Below are 19,477 nucleotides of genomic sequence, written 5' to 3' on the forward strand. Positions count from 1 at the left end.
CTCTACAACATTTTGGTTATTTTGAAGTCCTAAACTTAAAATGCTAATAATTAATAATAAAAACTATATGATTAAAAGTTTGCGAAGTGATTGGGCCAATCATGTTTCAAGCCTAGAAGTGATTGGACCTATTGAAACGTAACCAATCTATTTAAATAGTTCAGACATAAACGTTACGACTTCTACGACCCAAAACACAAAAAGAAGCTACGACTTCGCAGGCCCATTGTTGACTGGACCTCGAGGGTTTCATTTTCCTTGATAGTAATATCTACGTAGATTAATTAAATTGGATTGGTCTAATGACAAGCTTATTAACTCATTTAAATAAATATTAGGGGTTTAGAGTGGGATTCTAATATCGTATTGTCTATATAGCAATTTGTTGACTAATAAAAAACTTTTAAATAGAATTCTGTACGATAACAGATTATTCAACGAATTAGTCTTTTATCGTAGAAAAAAATGTAGATTCTTATTAAAAAAAAAAACAAAAGGATTTAATTTGTATGTAGACTTAATGATTGTGATCGATCCTTGAATAAACATGTACAATTGATTTTATAGTTCTCAGAACTGAATTGATAATCAAATCAATCGTGTTACAAATTTGTTAGTTTATTAATTTAATCAATAAGTCACTAATTAATAAATATAAATTTAAAAAAATCATTTAATTTGTATATGTTATATATTTAAAAAAAAATTTGTTAATTGTTACCTTGTAATTTTGACCGATTTTCTTTCTTAAATAATAAGAATGATGGACTGAATCACTTGTAATTTTGACCGATTTTCTTTCTTAAATAATAAGAATGATGGACTGAATCAGTTTAAAATTTAGTTTACCAATTATCCGATCAAACCAATTGGTCTAATTCAGTTTTAACAACTATGTTTAGTTTACTTGCCTCACTGAGTGCTGCACAAGGGTTCGAGACCCATAGCAGTAATAGTGTCTATCGTGTGTAAGTGGGTGTGTTAAAAAATTACACAAAATTGAATATATAATTGAAAAATACATAAAAAGTTAAGTCTCATTAAGTAAAACTTAAAAAAAAACTTTAATGTTGATCAATTTTTTTACGAAAAATAATAAAATTAAAGCTATATATATAAAAGATAGAGGCCGAAATATCGACAATAAAAAAAACAAAAGAAAAAAAATTAAAGAGCAAGCTAAGAAAAAATATATATAAAAAATAAGAGATTGGTGTCACTTTCAAAAAGGGAGAAATTGTTCCCAAGAGGGAGAAAGACAACCATTGGAAAAAAAAAAAAAGTAAAGCTAACTAAATAATGAAAGATCATGGAGAAGGACTTAGCAATAACTAACAATAAAGAAGAGAGTATTATTGATGAAAGTGAAGCACTCAAGACTTATAGACTTGGATCCTAACTCATGTTGCATTATAGTGATGAAGATGCAACGATGAAAAGTACTTGAAAGAAATTAGAATAATAATTAGAAATTTTAGGATTATAATAATGACCATTCTCTATTATGTATTGCATGTACTAGTGACATGTTTATCTTCTTTTGTGGCGAGGTTTTGAAATCTAATTGTTGAAAAAAAAGTATGAAAAATAAATTTTATATGATGAAACTATCTAAATATTTAAAAACTACTTCAAAATTTTAAATTATCCTTTTGCTTAAATCCTGAATTATAGAATTATTTATCCATAAACTCTTATGAAAACATAGTTTGCTATAGAATTCTACAAAAGAAGATATATTTAACGTTAATCTTAGTTGCTTGTTTTTTATTAATTTAAATATTACTTGCTTGTTAGCTTCTATATATTGGTCCTAAATTAAATATGAAAAGATTAATCTCTGTTCTCTGAGGGTCTTGTACGCAGTTTACTTTAATCATTGATCTAGTCATGTGGAGCATTTTTTTTATTTTTCCTTTTCTGACGATAATCGTGTGAAGCAGAAAGAAAACATTTACTAGTCTAAAGTACTGTGGTAACGTTTTTACTTTTATTTTTTTATTATTTTTATTTTTGTGAAATCAACACATTATATGACTAGCACTGCATAACTTAGCTTCAACATCTCATTAAAAATTCATATCTTCTTTTATTCAAATGTTACTTTGACTTTCCAAATTCTACGCTCAATGACATCCTACATAATATAGGAAACATTTTAAGTGTACTGAATGTATCGGTACTCTAATTATTTTAACCGTTAATCTGAATTATAAAAAAAATATATAATATATATTAATTAAAATCAACGATTAAAATAACTGCTACACCGATATTTTTCGATTTACTTTCCTATAATATATGCCATATATCTCCTGTCTTAAACAATAGACATTCGTGAGTTAAAAACTAAAAATAAAAAACATAATTAGTAGATTTTCGCTCCAAAAGCCAAATGTCACCCGAAGAAATGAACAATCCATCATCGAAGCATGTTTGGCATCTTCTCTTCCAGCGCTCTTTTTCATTGAATTTTCTACTTTTCCAAATCTTAGTCATTCACTAAGTAATAGTTAGTCAATTACGTGCACCATTTGTTTACTCATCATTTTTGCACTTTTCTGTTGGTAAAATTTATAGTGATTATGATATGGAGTTTTAGACACGTTCTAAACACTCTTATTTATTTAGGATTAATAAATATTTTAAAATTTAAAATATAAAATTTGTATGATATCTTTTTTTCATATGGAGTTTTTGACACGTTCTAAAGACTCTATTTATTCAGGGCTAGTAAATATTTTAAAATTTAAAATATAAAATTTGATAAAATAATACTAGAGAAACATTAAAATTTATTATTTTTATTCATTAATTATCTATTAATATTTAAAAATATACGATAAAATATGTTATTGAATTACTAAACCAAAAGAACTACATTTAAAGAATCAAATTAATAGTTAAGTGATGACAAAAAATAATAACATATTTTATATGATACTTAATTAATATTCATCGATATATGTGTCTTTCATGTATTGTTATATTTTCATAAAAAAAATATTGTTTTGAATATATTTAGATACATTCAAATATAATTACGCGTTAACATGATTTTATTTTTAATTTATATTCTTAAAATAAATTTATAATATATTAACCAATTTTTTATTGTAAAATTATTTTCAACTTTTTTTTCTTTAAGAATTTAGAATTTAAAATTTGAATTTTGTTAAAAGAATGAGCTGATATCGAAAAAGAAAAAATCCAGTTAAATCGTTTATATATTCATGCAAATCACATTGTTAAGATTTCCACAAATGTGTATATAATAAGTAATTTCTCAAACATGTAGCAGCATCAAAATTTCCATGGCTTCAGCAACCTTTTTCATCGCTTCCCTTCTCTTTCTTCACATCACACTAGCCTTTGCCAACATTACCATAAATTCAACACTCTCCACCACCAACAACAACAATGCATGGCGTTCACCTTCAGCTGAATTTGCTTTTGGATTTCACCAACTCAAAGACACAAATCTCTTCATAGTTGCCATATGGTACGACAAAATACCAGAAAAAACCATAGTTTGGAGTTCATATTCACTCAGCAATCCAACACCAACAGGATCAAAGATTCAGTTAACACCATCAGGTCTAAAACTAACAACTCCCAATGGTGAATCCACATGGATAGCACAAACCAACAACCCTGTTTCCCATGGTTCTATGCTTGACACTGGAAACTTTGTTCTTGCAAGCAGTGATAACAAGAAACTTTTGTGGCAAAGTTTCAAGAACCCCACAGATACTTTGTTGCCAAACCAAACTCTTGAATCTGATGCCACTCTCACTTCTAGATTGAGTGATACAAACTACACAAGAGGGAGGTTTCAACTCTATTTTCAGAATGACACCATCTTGTTAAGTCCTCTAGCATGGCCTACCGAATTTCGCTATGATTACTACGATGTTTTCGGACATGCTGCACGCTTGGTGTTTGATGAAAGTGGTGAGATATATCTGGAGACAGAGAATGGTAATAGAACAACACCACAAGCTCCTAAATGGCAACCCAACTTAGCTCTTGATCCTAGGAACAATTACTATAGAGCTACACTTGATTACTATGGAGTTTTAACTCAATATGTTCATCCAAAGGACTCAAATTCTCAGCAAGGGTGGAGAGTTTTAAGGTACACTCCTAGTAACATTTGCACAAGTATTTTCAATGATTATGGAAGTGGTGCTTGTGGTTACAATAGCTATTGCTCCATGGAAGAACAGAGGCCTACTTGCAATTGCCCTGATGGGTATACTCTGATTGATCCAAGCAATGTTTTTGGTGGATGCCAACCGAATTTCACTCTTGGTTGCGGAGCAGATAATTATGGCAAAGAATTGCAAGCGCGCCCAGAAGATCTATATAATTTTAGTGTTTTGAGTGATGTGGATTTTCCTCTTAATGATTATGAGCAGATTCAACCTTATTCTCAAGATGAGTGCCAACAAGATTGTTTACATGATTGCAATTGTGCTGTTGCAATCTATACCAACAATCAAACCTGTTGGAAGAAGAGGTTGCCTCTTTCTAACGGAAGAACACAAAGTGGAGGTCAAACAATACTTATCAAAACAAGAGTTGCACCTCTTGGCATTCCCACTGGTGCTGAATCAAAGAAAGATCATAATAAGATTAAGCCAGGTTTTCATGGATTACTTATTGGATCGCTTGTCATCAATGTTGTACTCCTGGCTGCAGTTCTTTTGGCTTTTCACCTGAAGAAGCGAAAAAGGGACATCAAAGTCTCAAGTCTTCTAGAAACAAATCTGCATTCTTTTAGCTATGAAGCACTGAAGGATGCAACACGGGAGTTTAGCGAAGAACTGGGACGGGGTTCCTTTGGCATTGTTTACAAAGGAACCATAGAATCAAGGTTTTATAATGTGGTGGCAGTCAAGAAGCTTGACAGATTGGCACAAGAAGGAGAGAAGGAATTCAAGGCTGAGTTGAGTGCCATTGGTAAAACCTGCCACAAGAATCTGGTAAGGTTGATTGGATTCTGTGATGAGGGAACTAACAGAATGCTTGTCTATGAGTTCATGAGCAAAGGTGCTCTGGCAAACTTCCTATTTGGACAAACCAAACCCATTTGGGATCTAAGGGTAAGGTTTGCTTTGGGGATTGCAAGAGAGTTGGTGTACTTGCATGAAGAGTGTGACACTCCCATCATTCATTGTGACATAAAACCTCAGAATATACTCATAGATGATAACTTCAATGCAAAGATATCTGACTTCGGGTTGGCCAAGTTGTTGTTGTCTGATCAGAGCAGGACCAACACCATGATCCGAGGAACAAGAGGTTATGTTGCTCCGGAATGGTTCAGGAATGTTCCTGTGACGGTTAAGGTGGATGTTTATAGCTTCGGCGTTATGTTACTAGAGATCATTTGCTGCAGAAAGAGTGTGCTGATGTTGGAGTCCGGGGAGGAAGAGAAGGCTGTGCTGACTGATTGGGCTTATGATTGCTTTGTAGAAAGGAAAATAGATGCCTTGGTGGATGATGATACGGAGGCTATAGCTGACAGTGGAAGGTTACAAAGGTGGGTGAAGATAGCAATTTGGTGCATTCAAGAGCATCATGAAAAGAGGCCAACAATGGGGATTGTGTTGCAAATGCTTGAAGGCTTGGTTGAAGTCTCGGATCCACCATCACCCTTTTCTTTAAATCCGGTTTCTTCACTGCCCCACAGCCAAGAACCAAAATAAAAAGGGGACAAAAAGATATCCCTGCCAGTGCTTTGATTTTGATTTTTATTTAGTATGTACAAATTACATAGCGAATGGTTATCTTGTATTTTCAACTCTCTTAACTATTTGTAATTCATGCATAATGAAAAATCCGTACTTTTTAGGCTCATTTCTGATTCTCTGAACACAACTTATGATCATATATTCATATCTTCATCGGTAACGTTTTTTGTAATATGCTGTTAGTTACAGGGGCTGCCTGTTATAGACGGTGTCCTTGGACCATGCACATGCAGCCATATTCGCATGATTGAATTGTCTCGAAATTCCATCCATTAATCAACGATATTTTTACATGCACTGCATTAAATCTTAAATCGAAGAGCATCCATTTCCTAGACGCTTTATGAAAATAAAATCCGAGCATAGCACTGGCACATTCAGTAAGCAGATACATGGATTTCTTCAACATGAAACTTGCAGCCTTAGCCCTTAGAATCCATCCTTGGATTTCTTTGAGACAGCAATGACATTGAAGTTGATGGAGTCTGGATTTTTCTGGATCATGCTGTTAATCACTTTAGCTGCATCCTGTTGTAATTAAGAGACATTAGTTTTTTTGAAAAATACAACTAAAAATAGAAAAGAGAGAACAGTTATTGCAACTTAGAAGAATGCATCAACACAACACAACACAAAAGGAGCATACACTTGATATATGCAAATTTTTAAGCACAGTCTGTGGCCAGATTTTCCAAGATGATTCCTTTTTTTTTTGGGCAGTCCAACAGTCAAACAAACTCAACATTACCAATTCCTATAAAATTGGTCTTAAAAGGACGAATGTTTCAGTCAAGGCAAATTGTCCGAGCCATTTTAAAAGAACTACCAGTCCGTTGTTTCTTCATGCATCATTTAAATTCAAAGCCCTCTACCAGGACAATAAAATCATTTGGCAACGCTAACGATTTCGTTTGAACATCTTTAGGGAACAAACAATTATTGCCTATGCAATATATTTACCTTCAACAAAGTACTTGGCGAAGATGGACCATGAGATATTGGCTCTGACTTTCTTCCATCAAGCTCATAAAGTTGACCTGAATGGGTTTAATTACACAGAAATTAATCAGGTAAATGTAACCAAAATAAAGGGGATGAGGGAAAAGCCTCATATATATGCAGTTATATAAAGAAATTACCATCCACACAAGCAAAGCAGATAAAATGAGCATATGCATTATCTGCTGCCTGCATTACAAATATTTGAAAGACAAAAAAAGGGGGTAAGTTGACAGATTGAATTAAATATAAGCATCATACTAACAAGGCCTAAATCGATTCAAGTACATCGGATTAAATTTTAAAGTGAAAAAAATGACCATTTTAACTACTATATCAGTATGACTGAATCACTAATATATCATCTTCACATCATTCTCCATTTACCTCTGTATCGCCAGCATTTGCTGCCACTGAATGAGCAACTTCCATTTCTCCATCATTCTCAAGGAATTTTGCACGCTGTACGATACAAAAGTTCAAACAAGTAAAATTTAGTAATATTTCAAGCTCATCAATAGCATGTTTTCCCGGCAGGACATGTGGATATACATAAAGAAATATACAAAGTCCAGGCAGAGAGGAACAACCTGCATTGGATCCATGCTTGCAGTAGATTTAAAGAACTTATCCAAGAATGACCCCTCAACTGACAAAATCATCGCTGACCGAGGTGAGAAATAATGGTTGATGTCTTAAAAGTCTATTCCATCTACTACCGAAGACTTACCAAGCTTAATCTCAGACGTGGGGTTGCCAAGAGCATGAAGCAATCCTACTGTACCACAAGCATTACCCACAGTTTGCTTCATAAAATACACTTTACTGCTATATTCCTAAAAAAAAAACCCCTCAAAAAAGGTTGTTCATAATAAAAAAAATCAAGGATAATGCGCTATGTGCTAACCAGAATAGAATTTTATTGTTTGTCAGTTTGTCTGAATATTGAAACATGCATTTAAAGTGTCTTAAAATTGAAAATGAATATCCACAAACAGATGATGTGCACTCACCCTTTTTTCATGTTCCTGTTGCAACCTCTCTTCTTCAGTCTGGTAATATCAAAATGTTTTAAAAAATCAGAAGAAAAGAAACAGCATAGTCACATTCATGTGCATAAAATAAAAAAATAAAATAAAATAAAAAGAAAAAGAAAAGGGAAACCTGAGTGGTTATAGGATAAAGGAAAAGAACAGCAAGAACAGGCTTAGGAACCATTTCGAGAAGCTGATCATCTAAGCCATAAACATCACAGCATTCTGCTTCATCCTGTGGAAGCCCAAGCCCCCATAGGAACTGCAACAATCATCCAAAAACAACACACTTAAATTATGCGTTCATGTTCAAAACTATTCGACAATAAAAATCTGTTACTGTCATAATCTTAATTGCATTAGAAACTAACTGCGAGAGAGGATTAGTAGGAAAGAACCTGGTTCATGACATCAGGATTAGCTTCGAGAGGAAGCCACCTTTTAGAGGAAGCAGAAGAGGTGCTTTGTTGTACCGACGCCATTGTTTTTGTTAAAAGTTTTTTTCTTCTTTCCTTCCCACTCCAGACACACACTTCTCGAGTTCTCGTTTTCATTATTATTTATACTTTTATTTAGTCTTCTGTTGGGCCTTATTGGGCCTGAGTCTACACTAGCTAGGCCCAGTATTTCAACAACCGAAGCCTAGCCCATTTAACCACCTGCCCCTCTCTTGTTTCAGCTTTTCAGTTGACATACATATTCTAGTATTCTACGGATATGCACAATGCAGCAAAAACTGTTACTTCGTTTTTATAATATTTCTTGATGGCTTTTATTTATCTATTCTGGAATAAGTAGAAGTTATTATAAAATATCCCTAGATATTAGAAAAAACAAAAAATATTTTTTCCGTTTTTATAAATTTTATATTGACTTTTGTTTCATGAGTGAAAGTGAGGAAATAACTAGAAGTTTTAGGAACCAGAAAGAGTACTGGAACAAAAATGTTTGCTACTAAGTGTGACTTGGGTAGTTATTCAGTTAAAGTTTTTCGTTGCTTGGAAGAACAAATCAGCGTAGAAAAATTACAGATGGATTCAGTGCTGGAGTATTCAAGTAAGGTAATAACTAATAACAACTATATGTCTAAAGCATAATAAGAGGCAAAAAATTGATGTTTGAAAAAGCTTTATTAAGAGGTGAAAATCGATATGTCTAAAATATTTAGGTTGTGTTTGATTTGCATTTTTAAATTTGTTTTTATTTTCAGTGTTTTTTTTTCTAAATTTCGTGAAGGAAAAAATGAAAACAGGAAGTAAAAACAAAAAACAGAATTTTATTATTTTTACTGTTTTCACTTTTTGCTTTACAAAATTCAGAAAACAGAAAATACTGAAAATGAAAATGCAAATCAAACGCACCCTTATTTTCTGCTTTTATAACAAAACATTAACAATATGACACATTTTACTAGAAGGATTTGGCTCTTCATGTTGTTGCTGCACTTTAGAATTAGAAAGTAAAACACCTTAGAGGCTTAAATTATTGATGAGAGCATCTTAACTATTCGCCATATTTTGCATGACCCTCCTGAAAGGCCATATCTTTTACTTTAAAATTATACTGATATCACAAGTTGAGGTGAGAACATAAAAATTGGTGGTGTTATATAGTTTTACAAGAACACAATTGCAAAAACAAAATCCATTAGTTCTTAAAGGACCACACAACCATCGGTATCAAACATTACAGGTGGAGAAGAATTGAATTTATTGAATGTTTGATTCAAAACATCAATGACCACCTCATAATTTAACCTCCCTAGCATTCAAGAAACAACTAGCCATGGTGGTACTCCTTTCATTCACCTTTGTAGTTTGGCTTTCTCTTCTCAACAAATGCAGCCAAGCCTTCCAACCTATCTTTGGTATTCAAAGTCATCTCATAGCATGCTTCTTCCAAATCTGCAGCTTCTGCCGGATCTATTATCAGAAGTCCCTCCTCAATTGCTCTTTTACCAGCCCTTACGGCAATCGGACCCTGCAAGAGAATTTATTTGCAGTTAATGCTAGTATGCTGCTTGCTTTGCTTTCAATTCCCAAAAACCACAATTTAGTAAGTTTCTTTATGATTAGTACTCGAATTTAAACTAACTAAACTTGCCAATATACAGGACCAAGTAAATAATTGGCAATTACAACACAACTAAAAATAGGGATCATCTAGAAGGGAAAGAAAAGGCCAAATGAATTATAACCTGTATTAAAGCAAAACCTAAGTAACAATGCTTCTGTCACTGCTTCCAATTTTCACTTCAGAGCCTCTTAGGACAGAAAAAGCATACTCAATGCCCATGGTTGGTAACTAGTTTTACTTAAGACCCCCCAATGTTTTAATATCTTCAAAATAAAGAAAGTGAAAAGACAACCATAATTCGGGGAAAAAAACACTTTCTCTTGAATTTTAATTGATGCTGCCCAGTTACAGTGCATGATTCTCAACATGAAAGATATTTTCAGTGATGTTACCTTCTCATTGATGTTCCTGGCAACCTCAAGTGCCTTTGTGTAAGCTTCACCAGCAGGAACACAGTAGTTGGCAAGCCCTGCAGTAAATGGAACGGTACACAATGTGTTATGTGTTCAAAGATATTCTTGTACCTCCAAATTAGTTAGAGTTTATTAAACAATGATAAATATGGTGGGAACTAATCAGCGTACCTAGAGCCTCAGCTTCTCTGCCGTAAACCCTTCGACCGGTCAATATAAGATCCTTTGCTATTGCCTTACTGATCAATCGAGGTAGTCTTCTTGTTGCACCAGCCCTGTCCAAATAATAATTCTATTAAGGCATTTCATTTTACACCATATGTTGATAATTGGGCTGTTGGTACACTCGTTTGAACTTGCATCAGCAGGAGAAATAAGTTGTTCTCAAAGCCAAAGCATTAAAAACATATGATGATAACCAAATCAAACAATAATTGAAAAAAGTAAAAGAAAAAAGATTCAAATTCCCTACTTCAATTCATCTTATTTAACAAGTATATTCTTCATTAACTATCTTGAAATTGTATCATTCATTCATTATTTGTTGGAAGTGAGCAGAACTAGTTTAGATATAGAGTTGAAAGTCACAATAGAAATGATGCAGTATGGCTATGTGAAGATCTAATGATCTAAATAATATATACCCTGGGATTATAGCATGTCCTGTCTCTGGCAAACCCAAGACAGCATCTTCTCCTATAAGCCATGAAAGGGGAAGAAAATCAATTTATATAATATTTCAATTTCATTATAAGCATATAAAATATACAGATACAGTTTGTGATTAATCTGTCATGTTTAAGTACCGCATATTCGAAAGTCGCATGCCAGGGCCAGTTCAAGCCCACCACCCAATGCTGCCCCTTCAACAGCAGCAATAGTTGGTATGGGAAGCCTCTGAATAGGAAATGACAAAGTTAAGTAATTCATACAAGTTTCAAGAAGGCAGGTTCACAGAGATGCAAAATCAGAACAAAAAGAGTAATTTCACTCACAGAACTGAAAAAACTAAAAGAGTAATTTCATAGGCATTAACACAAACAGGTTAAGGTCATGAAGACAGAGTTCGATTATATGACGTGTGGATTGTGTTGTTCTGTTGTTCAAAGTAAAATTAGCGAGTGTTAGATATATAATCGTTCATATACCTCTAGAAATGAGAAAGTTGCGCGAAGAGCTTTGGAATATTCCCGAACCTCAAATGCAGTAAACGTCTTGCGTTCCTATAAGTAACAATAGTAACACAATATTTGAATGAAGTTAATTTCGAAATGCAGAGGGTGATTTATATTTGTTATACCTTCAAATCGGCACCAGCACAATAGACACCAGGAACTGAACTGGTGATGATGGCAACATTAGTGGAAGAATCTTGATTAATCAACTCTAATGCATGCTTTAACCCTCTCATCAATTTGGTGTCTATGGCATTCTTATTTTTAGGCCTATCCAAAGTTACCTCAACAATCCCTGCCAAAAAAAGAAGAATTAAGTAAAATTACAGGTATACCCTCGGCGGTTACACCATGATCAACAAAGTTTAGTCTTACCAGAATCTGAGTGTAGGAGTTTTTGAAGCTTGACGAACTCAGAAGCGGAAGGCTCCAAAATGAGGGTCCGTTGGGTCTGATACTGATAGTGATGATGAGTGGCGATGTGGTGAGGTTGATGAGAAACTGTAACGAAGCTCAAAGAAGCTTTATACTGATAAGCTATCACATTGGAAATGGAGTCTCTACCCACACTCCTGCTCAGTGATCTCAACGCATGCATCATTTTTCTTCTTCTCTCTTGAGCTTTAGATTACTAACTAAGCCTTTTTTTTTTGTTTTTCTTATTTGCAGGATGGCAGCAAAAAGAGAGAATGATGAAATCGTTGCATTTTTATATTAATTAATTGATATCGATGGTGGTGCTGACAATGCGCTCATCTCTAGACAAGATAAGGTTCCAAACTGTAATAAATTCATTTATTAGGTGCACCACTATTATTGGCTGTTGTCTCAATTCTAAACTCAAGTGTCTCTCTCTTAGAATTTCCTTTTTTTTGTTCAAACACGATTCTAAATAAAATATTAAAAACAAGACATAAAATATAAAAATATAAAATTTTATATTATACATAATAATAACAAATATAATTATAAAAAATTAATAAAAATAATAAAAATAAATTATATTTTTATTTTTTATCATAATAGATATAAAATATAATAAATTAAAAATCAATCTATTATAAATTAAAATTTTATTTAAAAATTTATTATCACTAATTAATGAATTATTATATATGTAAAATGAGATACAAATCTTGACATTTATTTAAATAGATAAATAAAGTGAGCCTAACCTAAGTTGGTTAACGTGAGTCTAATTTCTATCCAATTCTATTCAGGTACTGAGACAAAGACCGAAAGACTGAGACTTAGTATCGTGTTTGTTAGTTCAGAGACTGATACTAAAATTTTTGTCTCTGTCTCTAAAATTTCAGTATTTCAGTACCTCCAAAAAGTAAGGACACAGGAGACTGAAATTTTTAGAGATGAAGATTGAAACTTTAATAACATTTTATACCTAAAATATTTTCATTTCAATTAATTAATTCCAATTTTACCCTTTGTGCAAGTTAAATTAGAGTTTCATTATTGTTTCAATTCCTGTCTCCCATTTTGCACCAAACAAAATACTGAGATTTGTTTCAATTCCTGTCTCTTAATCTCAGTCTCTCAGTCTCAAACTTTCTATCTCAATCTCTCCACCAAACGCTAAAAAGACTACAACAACTGCCACTTATACACATGCGTCAGCCACAGAGTTTCCTTCTTTTAGAAAGTTGAGTGGATGGGCAGCCTTTCCTTTTTTATATCCATCAGGAGACAGAAGATGGGCCTAATCCAATATATTGATATGATGGTACAAATTCGGGCTATAGAATCCCCCCACCCCTCATTTTTTTTTTTTTTTAAGATAACTTTGTATATGAAAAGCAAAATGAATTGCATAATAATCAGTTAATCACTAAGAATCAATTATCAAATAATTTTTTCGAAATTTCTTTAGTAAACGAATGAAGGTGGGCTAAAAATAATAATATACAACTAAGTTTCGAAATGTATGTTGTACAAGACATTTTTATTTTTTATTATAAAAAGAATAATTTTTATTAGTAATTAAAAAATATTTTGTACCATAATACGATTCTAATTTTTTAGGATAAAATGTTCTTTTAGTATCTAATATTTAGACTTTTTCTTTTAATTTTTTGATAATTTTTTTTAAAGTATTTTTTTTCAATTATAATTTTCTTTTAGATAATGACAAATATCATAATTATAGTCGTCATAATTCATAAGGATAGTTGTAGTGATTTGAGAGCGAAAGTAACAAAATAATAAAAAAACAATAAAAAAAGAATTTTAAAAATGCATTTTCTAAAGAAAAAACTTTAGTTTTAACTAACAAACTAAAATAAAACGAAATATAATATTTAGAATAAAAATATATCATTTCAAACATTAGAAAAAAATTAAAATTTAATCTGAATATTAGAAATTAAAACAATAATTTATCAAATCTTTTATCATTGTGTTAATATAAAAGAGACATACATTAGAGATAAGGTGGATACTACAATGAAGATTTTATTATTGTCTTCATATGAAGATGCTTCTTTTTTACCATTAGATAATGAAATGTATGGTTTGATTTTGATGTGTTACAAAAGTGTTATTTTTTTTAAAATGTAGCTAAACAAACAAAATACACTTTTAACACAAGAATCTTCATAAAAAGATGTTTTTAGCATCTTCATTTAAGTAGTTGCGTAGAGATAAAACGTTTTTTTTTTTTTTTTTTTGTCAGGAGATAAAACATGCTTAAACGGGAAAGAAACAAAAACTTAAAATTTACTTTCTCATTTGATCTTAAGACAACTTTGTTTTCCCAGCACGAAGAAAAAAAATATTACATAGACCAATCTGAATTTGGTGAACACAATCAAATAATAAACCTTTTGCTTGTTCAATTGATTAGTGTTACACACTTACACACCATTCGACAAGTACATTATCAACATCGATTTCGTCCGAAGACTAGAAAGTAATAAAAACTTAAAAACTCATTGCACAATTAGCCTTGAGCAGTTGAAGAACATGTCTCTAACAATATTTTCTTATAAAACCCTATGAACCCATTTCTCAAGCCTAAGTTGCTTCAGAGCAGGCCCAACATACGGTTTACCCTTTTGAGGGCATTTCCATTTCCCTGTAATCTCAATGACATTGGATTGTTGAACATTTGTTACATCTGTTAATGCCTTTCTCTTTTTGACAGCTTGCTTTTCACAGGCCAATGGAACTGTTCCTGTTTTTGTTGAACATTGTAGTGATACTATTTCTGATTTCTTCCAAGAATTTTCACCATTGGGTTTGGCACATTTGTCCTTCCTTGTTGAAATAAATCCATCATTTTCTTTATTTCTTGTACAAGTTGAACTCGTTCCTGAGGATCTTTTACATAAACTTATGCTCACATCAACCGTGCCATGTTGGATCTTAGCTTCTGCTTTTGCTTCTCTGATATCATTATTTTGTATCATTTCTTGAATTCTATAGCCTGAACTTTTCTTGACATCTAATGGCACTATCTGCGCTTCTCGGCTACAATTAATGCTTCCATGATTCATCCTTATTGTTTCCCCATACTCCTTTTGGTTAGAATTATGTTTCAATGTCTTATCCTGTATACATGGCTGCAAAACATTTTCCAAATGGGAAGTGCATGTAGTAGCTAAACTTTTTTCAACTGCACTACCATCGTTACCCTGTGATTTTCAGTTTTCAACACCAGAGAAAATTAATGAACACAGATAAGTTGGATGTGTTGATGTATTGCAAGTGCAAAGTAATATGTAATCTACTTGGTATGTATTAAAAAAGTGTTATGTATACCCTATTACTTCTATCATAGAAAGATTGTTGAAAAAGAAATATAGAATAGTACCCTCCTAGAAGGCTCTTCTACCCTTTTTTTTTCATCAGAAGGGCTATGATGTGGAAAACATGCTTTTGGATGATCATTCTGAGACCTGTCTTCATCTTCATTTATGACTTCTAAATCAAGCCTTTCCTTCTCACACTCACTCTCTTCTGAAACAACATCCTTAGTCATGCTATACGTATCCGGCACATAAGACTCGTATGCATAGCTGGAGAACCAGTTTCCAATATCAAGAGGCTCTGAATCAAAAGAGAAAACATAGCAAGCACAGATATACACAAAGTAACCACAGTTAACTAGTGGAAATAATCAAACATTTCACATTTTCTGTATGATTAAACGTTTCTTGGTAGCCAAATCAGAGTACAAACCTGAAAGGGGTGAGTCTGAGCTAAAAGAATCCAAACTCTGCTGGAAAAAAAAAAGATTTAAAACCTTAAAAGCCCCTTCTGAGCTACACACAATAATACAGTTCGTTAAATTCCTTTTTTTTTTTAATGATTATGCATTCAATTCAAAATTAGCAAGTTGAATTGAAAAATTTACCCTGGTCAAACACACTTTCTCATTGTGCTTATCATCCTCAACTACTTCATCTTGGATCTTATCAATTTCGAAATTCGCATTTTCTTCTTCATTTTTCTGGATATTGGATCCTCTAAACTCAGATTCTTCAAACCCAAAATTTGTATCCGGATCGGGAGATTGATACTTGTAGCTTGAGAACCAGCTACCAACATCAGGAGGCTCTAACAGATAACCCCACAAAACACATTTACCAAAATGAGTGCATATTTTTCTGCTTAGAGTTTAAAGAACTCCTAAGTTTCTCGTTTCTAACCCATTACTCGATTTCATGCTGTTACGAAAATTTCAATAAAAAATTGATACATACCAGAAGGGAATGAAGGTGACGGAAACGAATTGGAAATCTAAAACAAGCAGAAAGAGGGGGGGGGGGGGGGGGGGCGGAATCAAGTCAGAAAATTGAAAATGTAATTTTCTCAGCTGCCAAACAGTGAAAAAAGAGAACGGCAGAAGCAAAATGTGGTTGAGGATTTTACCTGGGAATCTAGGTTTTCAGGGCTCAGAATTGAATCCATGAAAACGCATCTGAAGAATCTAGGCTGGGAAGACACACGAGAAGCTGAAATAATAAAATTATGTTTAGTTCTCTTTCGGAATTTTGAATGATATGCCAAATTTTTGCTTCTTCGCGGCGCGGTATGGCGCCAATTTTGAAAAAGTTAAAAGAAAGAAATTATTTTTAATAAATATGATATTCTTTTATAGATTTATATAAAAAAATTTAAAAAAAAAAGTATGTTCTCAATTTTGTATAGAAGATGAAAAAAGAATTGATCTTACCACGTGTAGTCTAAAAATCAGTTTACAGATATATAAAATACATGTTAAAATATAGAATATATATTAAAAATAAATTAAAATATATATTTATACATAAATATATTATACCTAATTTTTTTGTGAACATAATATTTTTTTAAGGGAATTTCTATAAAAAAAAAAACCATATTCTTTTATAAGAAAAGAAACGCACTATGATAGTGAGTGGTAAATTCACTAAATGAAAAATACCCGTATAAAAATTTGGAAAAATTCTGCATCCATGTATTTTTTACATGGTTCATGGTTGTTAACCAAGTAATTTCCTTTACATGCGTGTCCCCTACCCTTCACTCATTTACACGCGCGTCCTCTATTCTTCACTCGTTTATCATACACGCGCTACATATAACGTGCTGCAACCTAAAGATTTGCTCAACGTAAACCTAAACCCTAAATCCTCTGTTGCAACGTAAACCTCCTCCTCCTTTTTCTCTGTTCGCGTTCTTCCTTATTGATCTGCATTGCCTTCGTCGTTCTCCTCTGATCGTGTTCATCTTCTCGTTTTCTTATTTCGATCTGGTTACGTTGCATTTATCTTCTTCTTATTCTTCTTCGTTTTCTTCTTCGATATGCATGTCTGAATCGAAACAATAAATGACTCAACTTCAAATCAGGATAGCGATTTGGATTACTCTTCTAAAACGAATCAAACTAACAAAATTTGGATTATTCAATTTTGAATCGAATTGAATGGAATGCAATTGCTAATTTGAATTGAATTAAATTGATGGAGACGTACTGGATTGAATTGAGTTGAATTGATAATATGTAAATTGCAGGCAGAGTTATTTGAATTTAATTTTATATAGTGGATTATGTTTCGTTCACTCAGTTCTATACAATTGTTTCACCATGAGTACTGTGTTCGGTTCATTCTGCAGAAAGCTGTTTGAATTTGATTTTATATAATGGATTATGTTTCGTTCACTCAGTACTATACAATTGTTTCACCATGAGTACTGTATTCGGTTCACCATGAGTACTGTGTTCGGTTCATTCTGCAGAAAGCTGTTTGAATTTGATTTTATCTAATGGATTATGTTTCGTTCACTCAATACTATACAATTGTATTGTGTTCGGTTCACCATGAGTACTATGTTCGGTTCACCATGAGTACTGTGTTCGATTCACCATGAGTACTGTGTTCGGTTCATTCTGCACTATTCAAAACTCTTCTTCCTCACCTTCTACTACTTCTTCACTAGAGAAAAAGAAAAAGACAAAAAAAGAAGAAGACGCTTCGTGCGTAAACGAGCGTGAAGAAGAAGAAGAAGAAAAAGCGTTGGGCAAGAGCGATTTCGTGTGTGTTGGGCGCGTGTATTTCACGTTTCATTTAATGGTATTGGATTTTTTTTGTGTTGAACCAACTTGGTTACATGGTTACATGGATGTGTAGCATCCCGCATAAAAATTAGATAGCGTTGGGGAGCTAATAAAGGATAATTACATCTTTAATTTGCTTAACATTTAGAAAAAAACGTTTTTTATTTATAAAAGGTTTAATTACTCTATTTGTCCCTATAAGTTCACGAAATTTTTAATTAAATCTTTATACTTTTTTTCTTTTAATTGAGTCCTTGCACGATTTTTTTAATTAAGTCTCTATACTTTTTTTTCTTTTTAATTGGGTCCTAGTACCAATTTTTTTTAATTAAATCCGATATAATTAAACTAAATACCGTTAAGAGGGACCTAATTGAAAAAAAATTGGTGCAAAGACTCAATTAAAAAGAAAAAAAGTGTAACGACCTAATTAAAAATTTCGCAAAACTATAGGGCCAACAGAATAATTAAACCTTTATAAAATATACACTTTTTCCATCAAAATTAAAATAACATATAATTTAGTCTTTTTGTTCAAAATACTATAATAGTGATAATAATATATTTATTATTATTGCAATATATATTTTTTAATATTTTTTATCACATGATACAAAATACTTTAATTTGTTTATTACATTAGTATTAAATAAAATTTAGACTCATTCTTAAATATTCTATATTCTTATTAATTAAACAAATATTAACTCTCTATTTATTATATATGGTTCAAATTTAAAATTTATGGTTTGGAGTTAAAAAATTTAAAGTATTTTATTTTTTTGGTTTTTCCTTTCTTAAATTTGACGGCAAGTTAATTTTAACGAAATATTACACTATTCACTTTTTCCGAACAAATTAGCCTTTGCATAAAATTTATTACATTAATAATCATATAATATATAAAAAATTTAAATTAAATATTTTTCTAAGTTATTTTTAGTAATCCATTTTTAATCAGGGCTGAGCAGGTCTCTTTTTATGGATTACTTTTTATAACTTTGTCGCTTTGATTAGTCTGGTCCGACTTTTTCATGTCGGTCCATTCTAAGTTATTTTTAGCAATTCATTTTTTCTCAGACCTCGTCAGGCCTCTTTCTATGGATGACTTTTTATAACTTTTGTAGCGTTGATCGGGCGGTGAATTTGGTTTTCACTTTGCCAACCTTGTCGTAATCGAACGATGAATTTGGTTTTCATCTTGCCGACCTGTAGCTTTGTAATCGGATGATGAATTTGGTTTTCACCTTGCCGACCCTGTCGTAATCGGACGATGAATTTGGTTTTCATCTTGCCGACCTTGTCGTGATCAGGCGGTGAATTTGGTTTTCACCTTGCCGACCTATCGTGATCGGGCGGTAAATTTGATTTTTACCTTGCCGACCTGTCGTAATCAGGCATCTTGGTAGGAAAGTTTTTAGGGAATCTGCAAACTTTTAAACAATAAAATGAATATATGAATAAG

At 32.3% G+C, this 19,477-nt stretch overlaps 4 protein-coding genes across 5 annotated transcripts; 1 reads left to right on the plus strand and 3 right to left on the minus strand.

Moving 5' to 3' along the window:
- Positions 1–3,314: 3,314 nt before the first annotated feature.
- Positions 3,315–5,714, plus strand: LOC112747776 (G-type lectin S-receptor-like serine/threonine-protein kinase LECRK3). Its single transcript, XM_025795963.2, has one exon. It carries the CDS (start codon positions 3,315–3,317, stop codon positions 5,712–5,714), a length of 2,400 nt encoding a protein of 799 aa, XP_025651748.1.
- A 151-nt stretch (positions 5,715–5,865) lies between these two features.
- On the minus strand, positions 5,866–8,462 carry LOC112747777 (ubiquitin carboxyl-terminal hydrolase 3-like). The gene is made up of 9 exons (XM_025795964.2): positions 8,191–8,462; positions 7,923–8,054; positions 7,772–7,810; positions 7,489–7,594; positions 7,349–7,407; positions 7,146–7,220; positions 6,899–6,947; positions 6,720–6,796; positions 5,866–6,287 (listed from the first exon to the last, which is right to left on the minus strand). Exons 1-9 carry the CDS (start codon positions 8,344–8,346, stop codon positions 6,189–6,191), a joined length of 792 nt encoding a protein of 263 aa, XP_025651749.1. The 5' UTR covers positions 8,347–8,462; the 3' UTR covers positions 5,866–6,188.
- A 912-nt stretch (positions 8,463–9,374) lies between these two features.
- On the minus strand, positions 9,375–12,286 carry LOC112747780 (probable enoyl-CoA hydratase 2, mitochondrial). Its single transcript, XM_025795967.3, has 8 exons — positions 11,832–12,286; positions 11,582–11,751; positions 11,430–11,504; positions 11,088–11,178; positions 10,926–10,977; positions 10,453–10,556; positions 10,261–10,337; positions 9,375–9,772 (listed from the first exon to the last, which is right to left on the minus strand). The coding sequence occupies exons 1-8, from the start codon at positions 12,055–12,057 to the stop codon at positions 9,593–9,595; spliced, it is 975 nt and encodes a 324-aa protein (XP_025651752.1). The 5' UTR covers positions 12,058–12,286; the 3' UTR covers positions 9,375–9,592.
- A 1,996-nt stretch (positions 12,287–14,282) lies between these two features.
- On the minus strand, positions 14,283–16,442 carry LOC112747783 (uncharacterized). Of its 2 annotated transcripts, none has more exons than XM_025795970.2 (6): positions 16,344–16,442; positions 16,175–16,211; positions 15,826–16,028; positions 15,651–15,687; positions 15,283–15,518; positions 14,283–15,103 (listed from the first exon to the last, which is right to left on the minus strand). In XM_025795970.2, the coding sequence occupies exons 1-6, from the start codon at positions 16,380–16,382 to the stop codon at positions 14,453–14,455; spliced, it is 1,203 nt and encodes a 400-aa protein (XP_025651755.1). In that variant the 5' UTR covers positions 16,383–16,442; the 3' UTR covers positions 14,283–14,452. The 2 variants fall into 2 exon arrangements, with proteins under 2 accessions (XP_025651755.1, XP_025651754.1); XM_025795969.2 differs by having other exon boundaries at positions 15,651–15,690.
- Between the last annotated feature and the right edge of the window lie 3,035 nt (positions 16,443–19,477).

This window comes from Arachis hypogaea, chromosome 15, assembly GCF_003086295.3.
Source record: "Arachis hypogaea cultivar Tifrunner chromosome 15, arahy.Tifrunner.gnm2.J5K5, whole genome shotgun sequence".
NCBI lineage: Eukaryota > Viridiplantae > Streptophyta > Magnoliopsida > Fabales > Fabaceae > Arachis > Arachis hypogaea.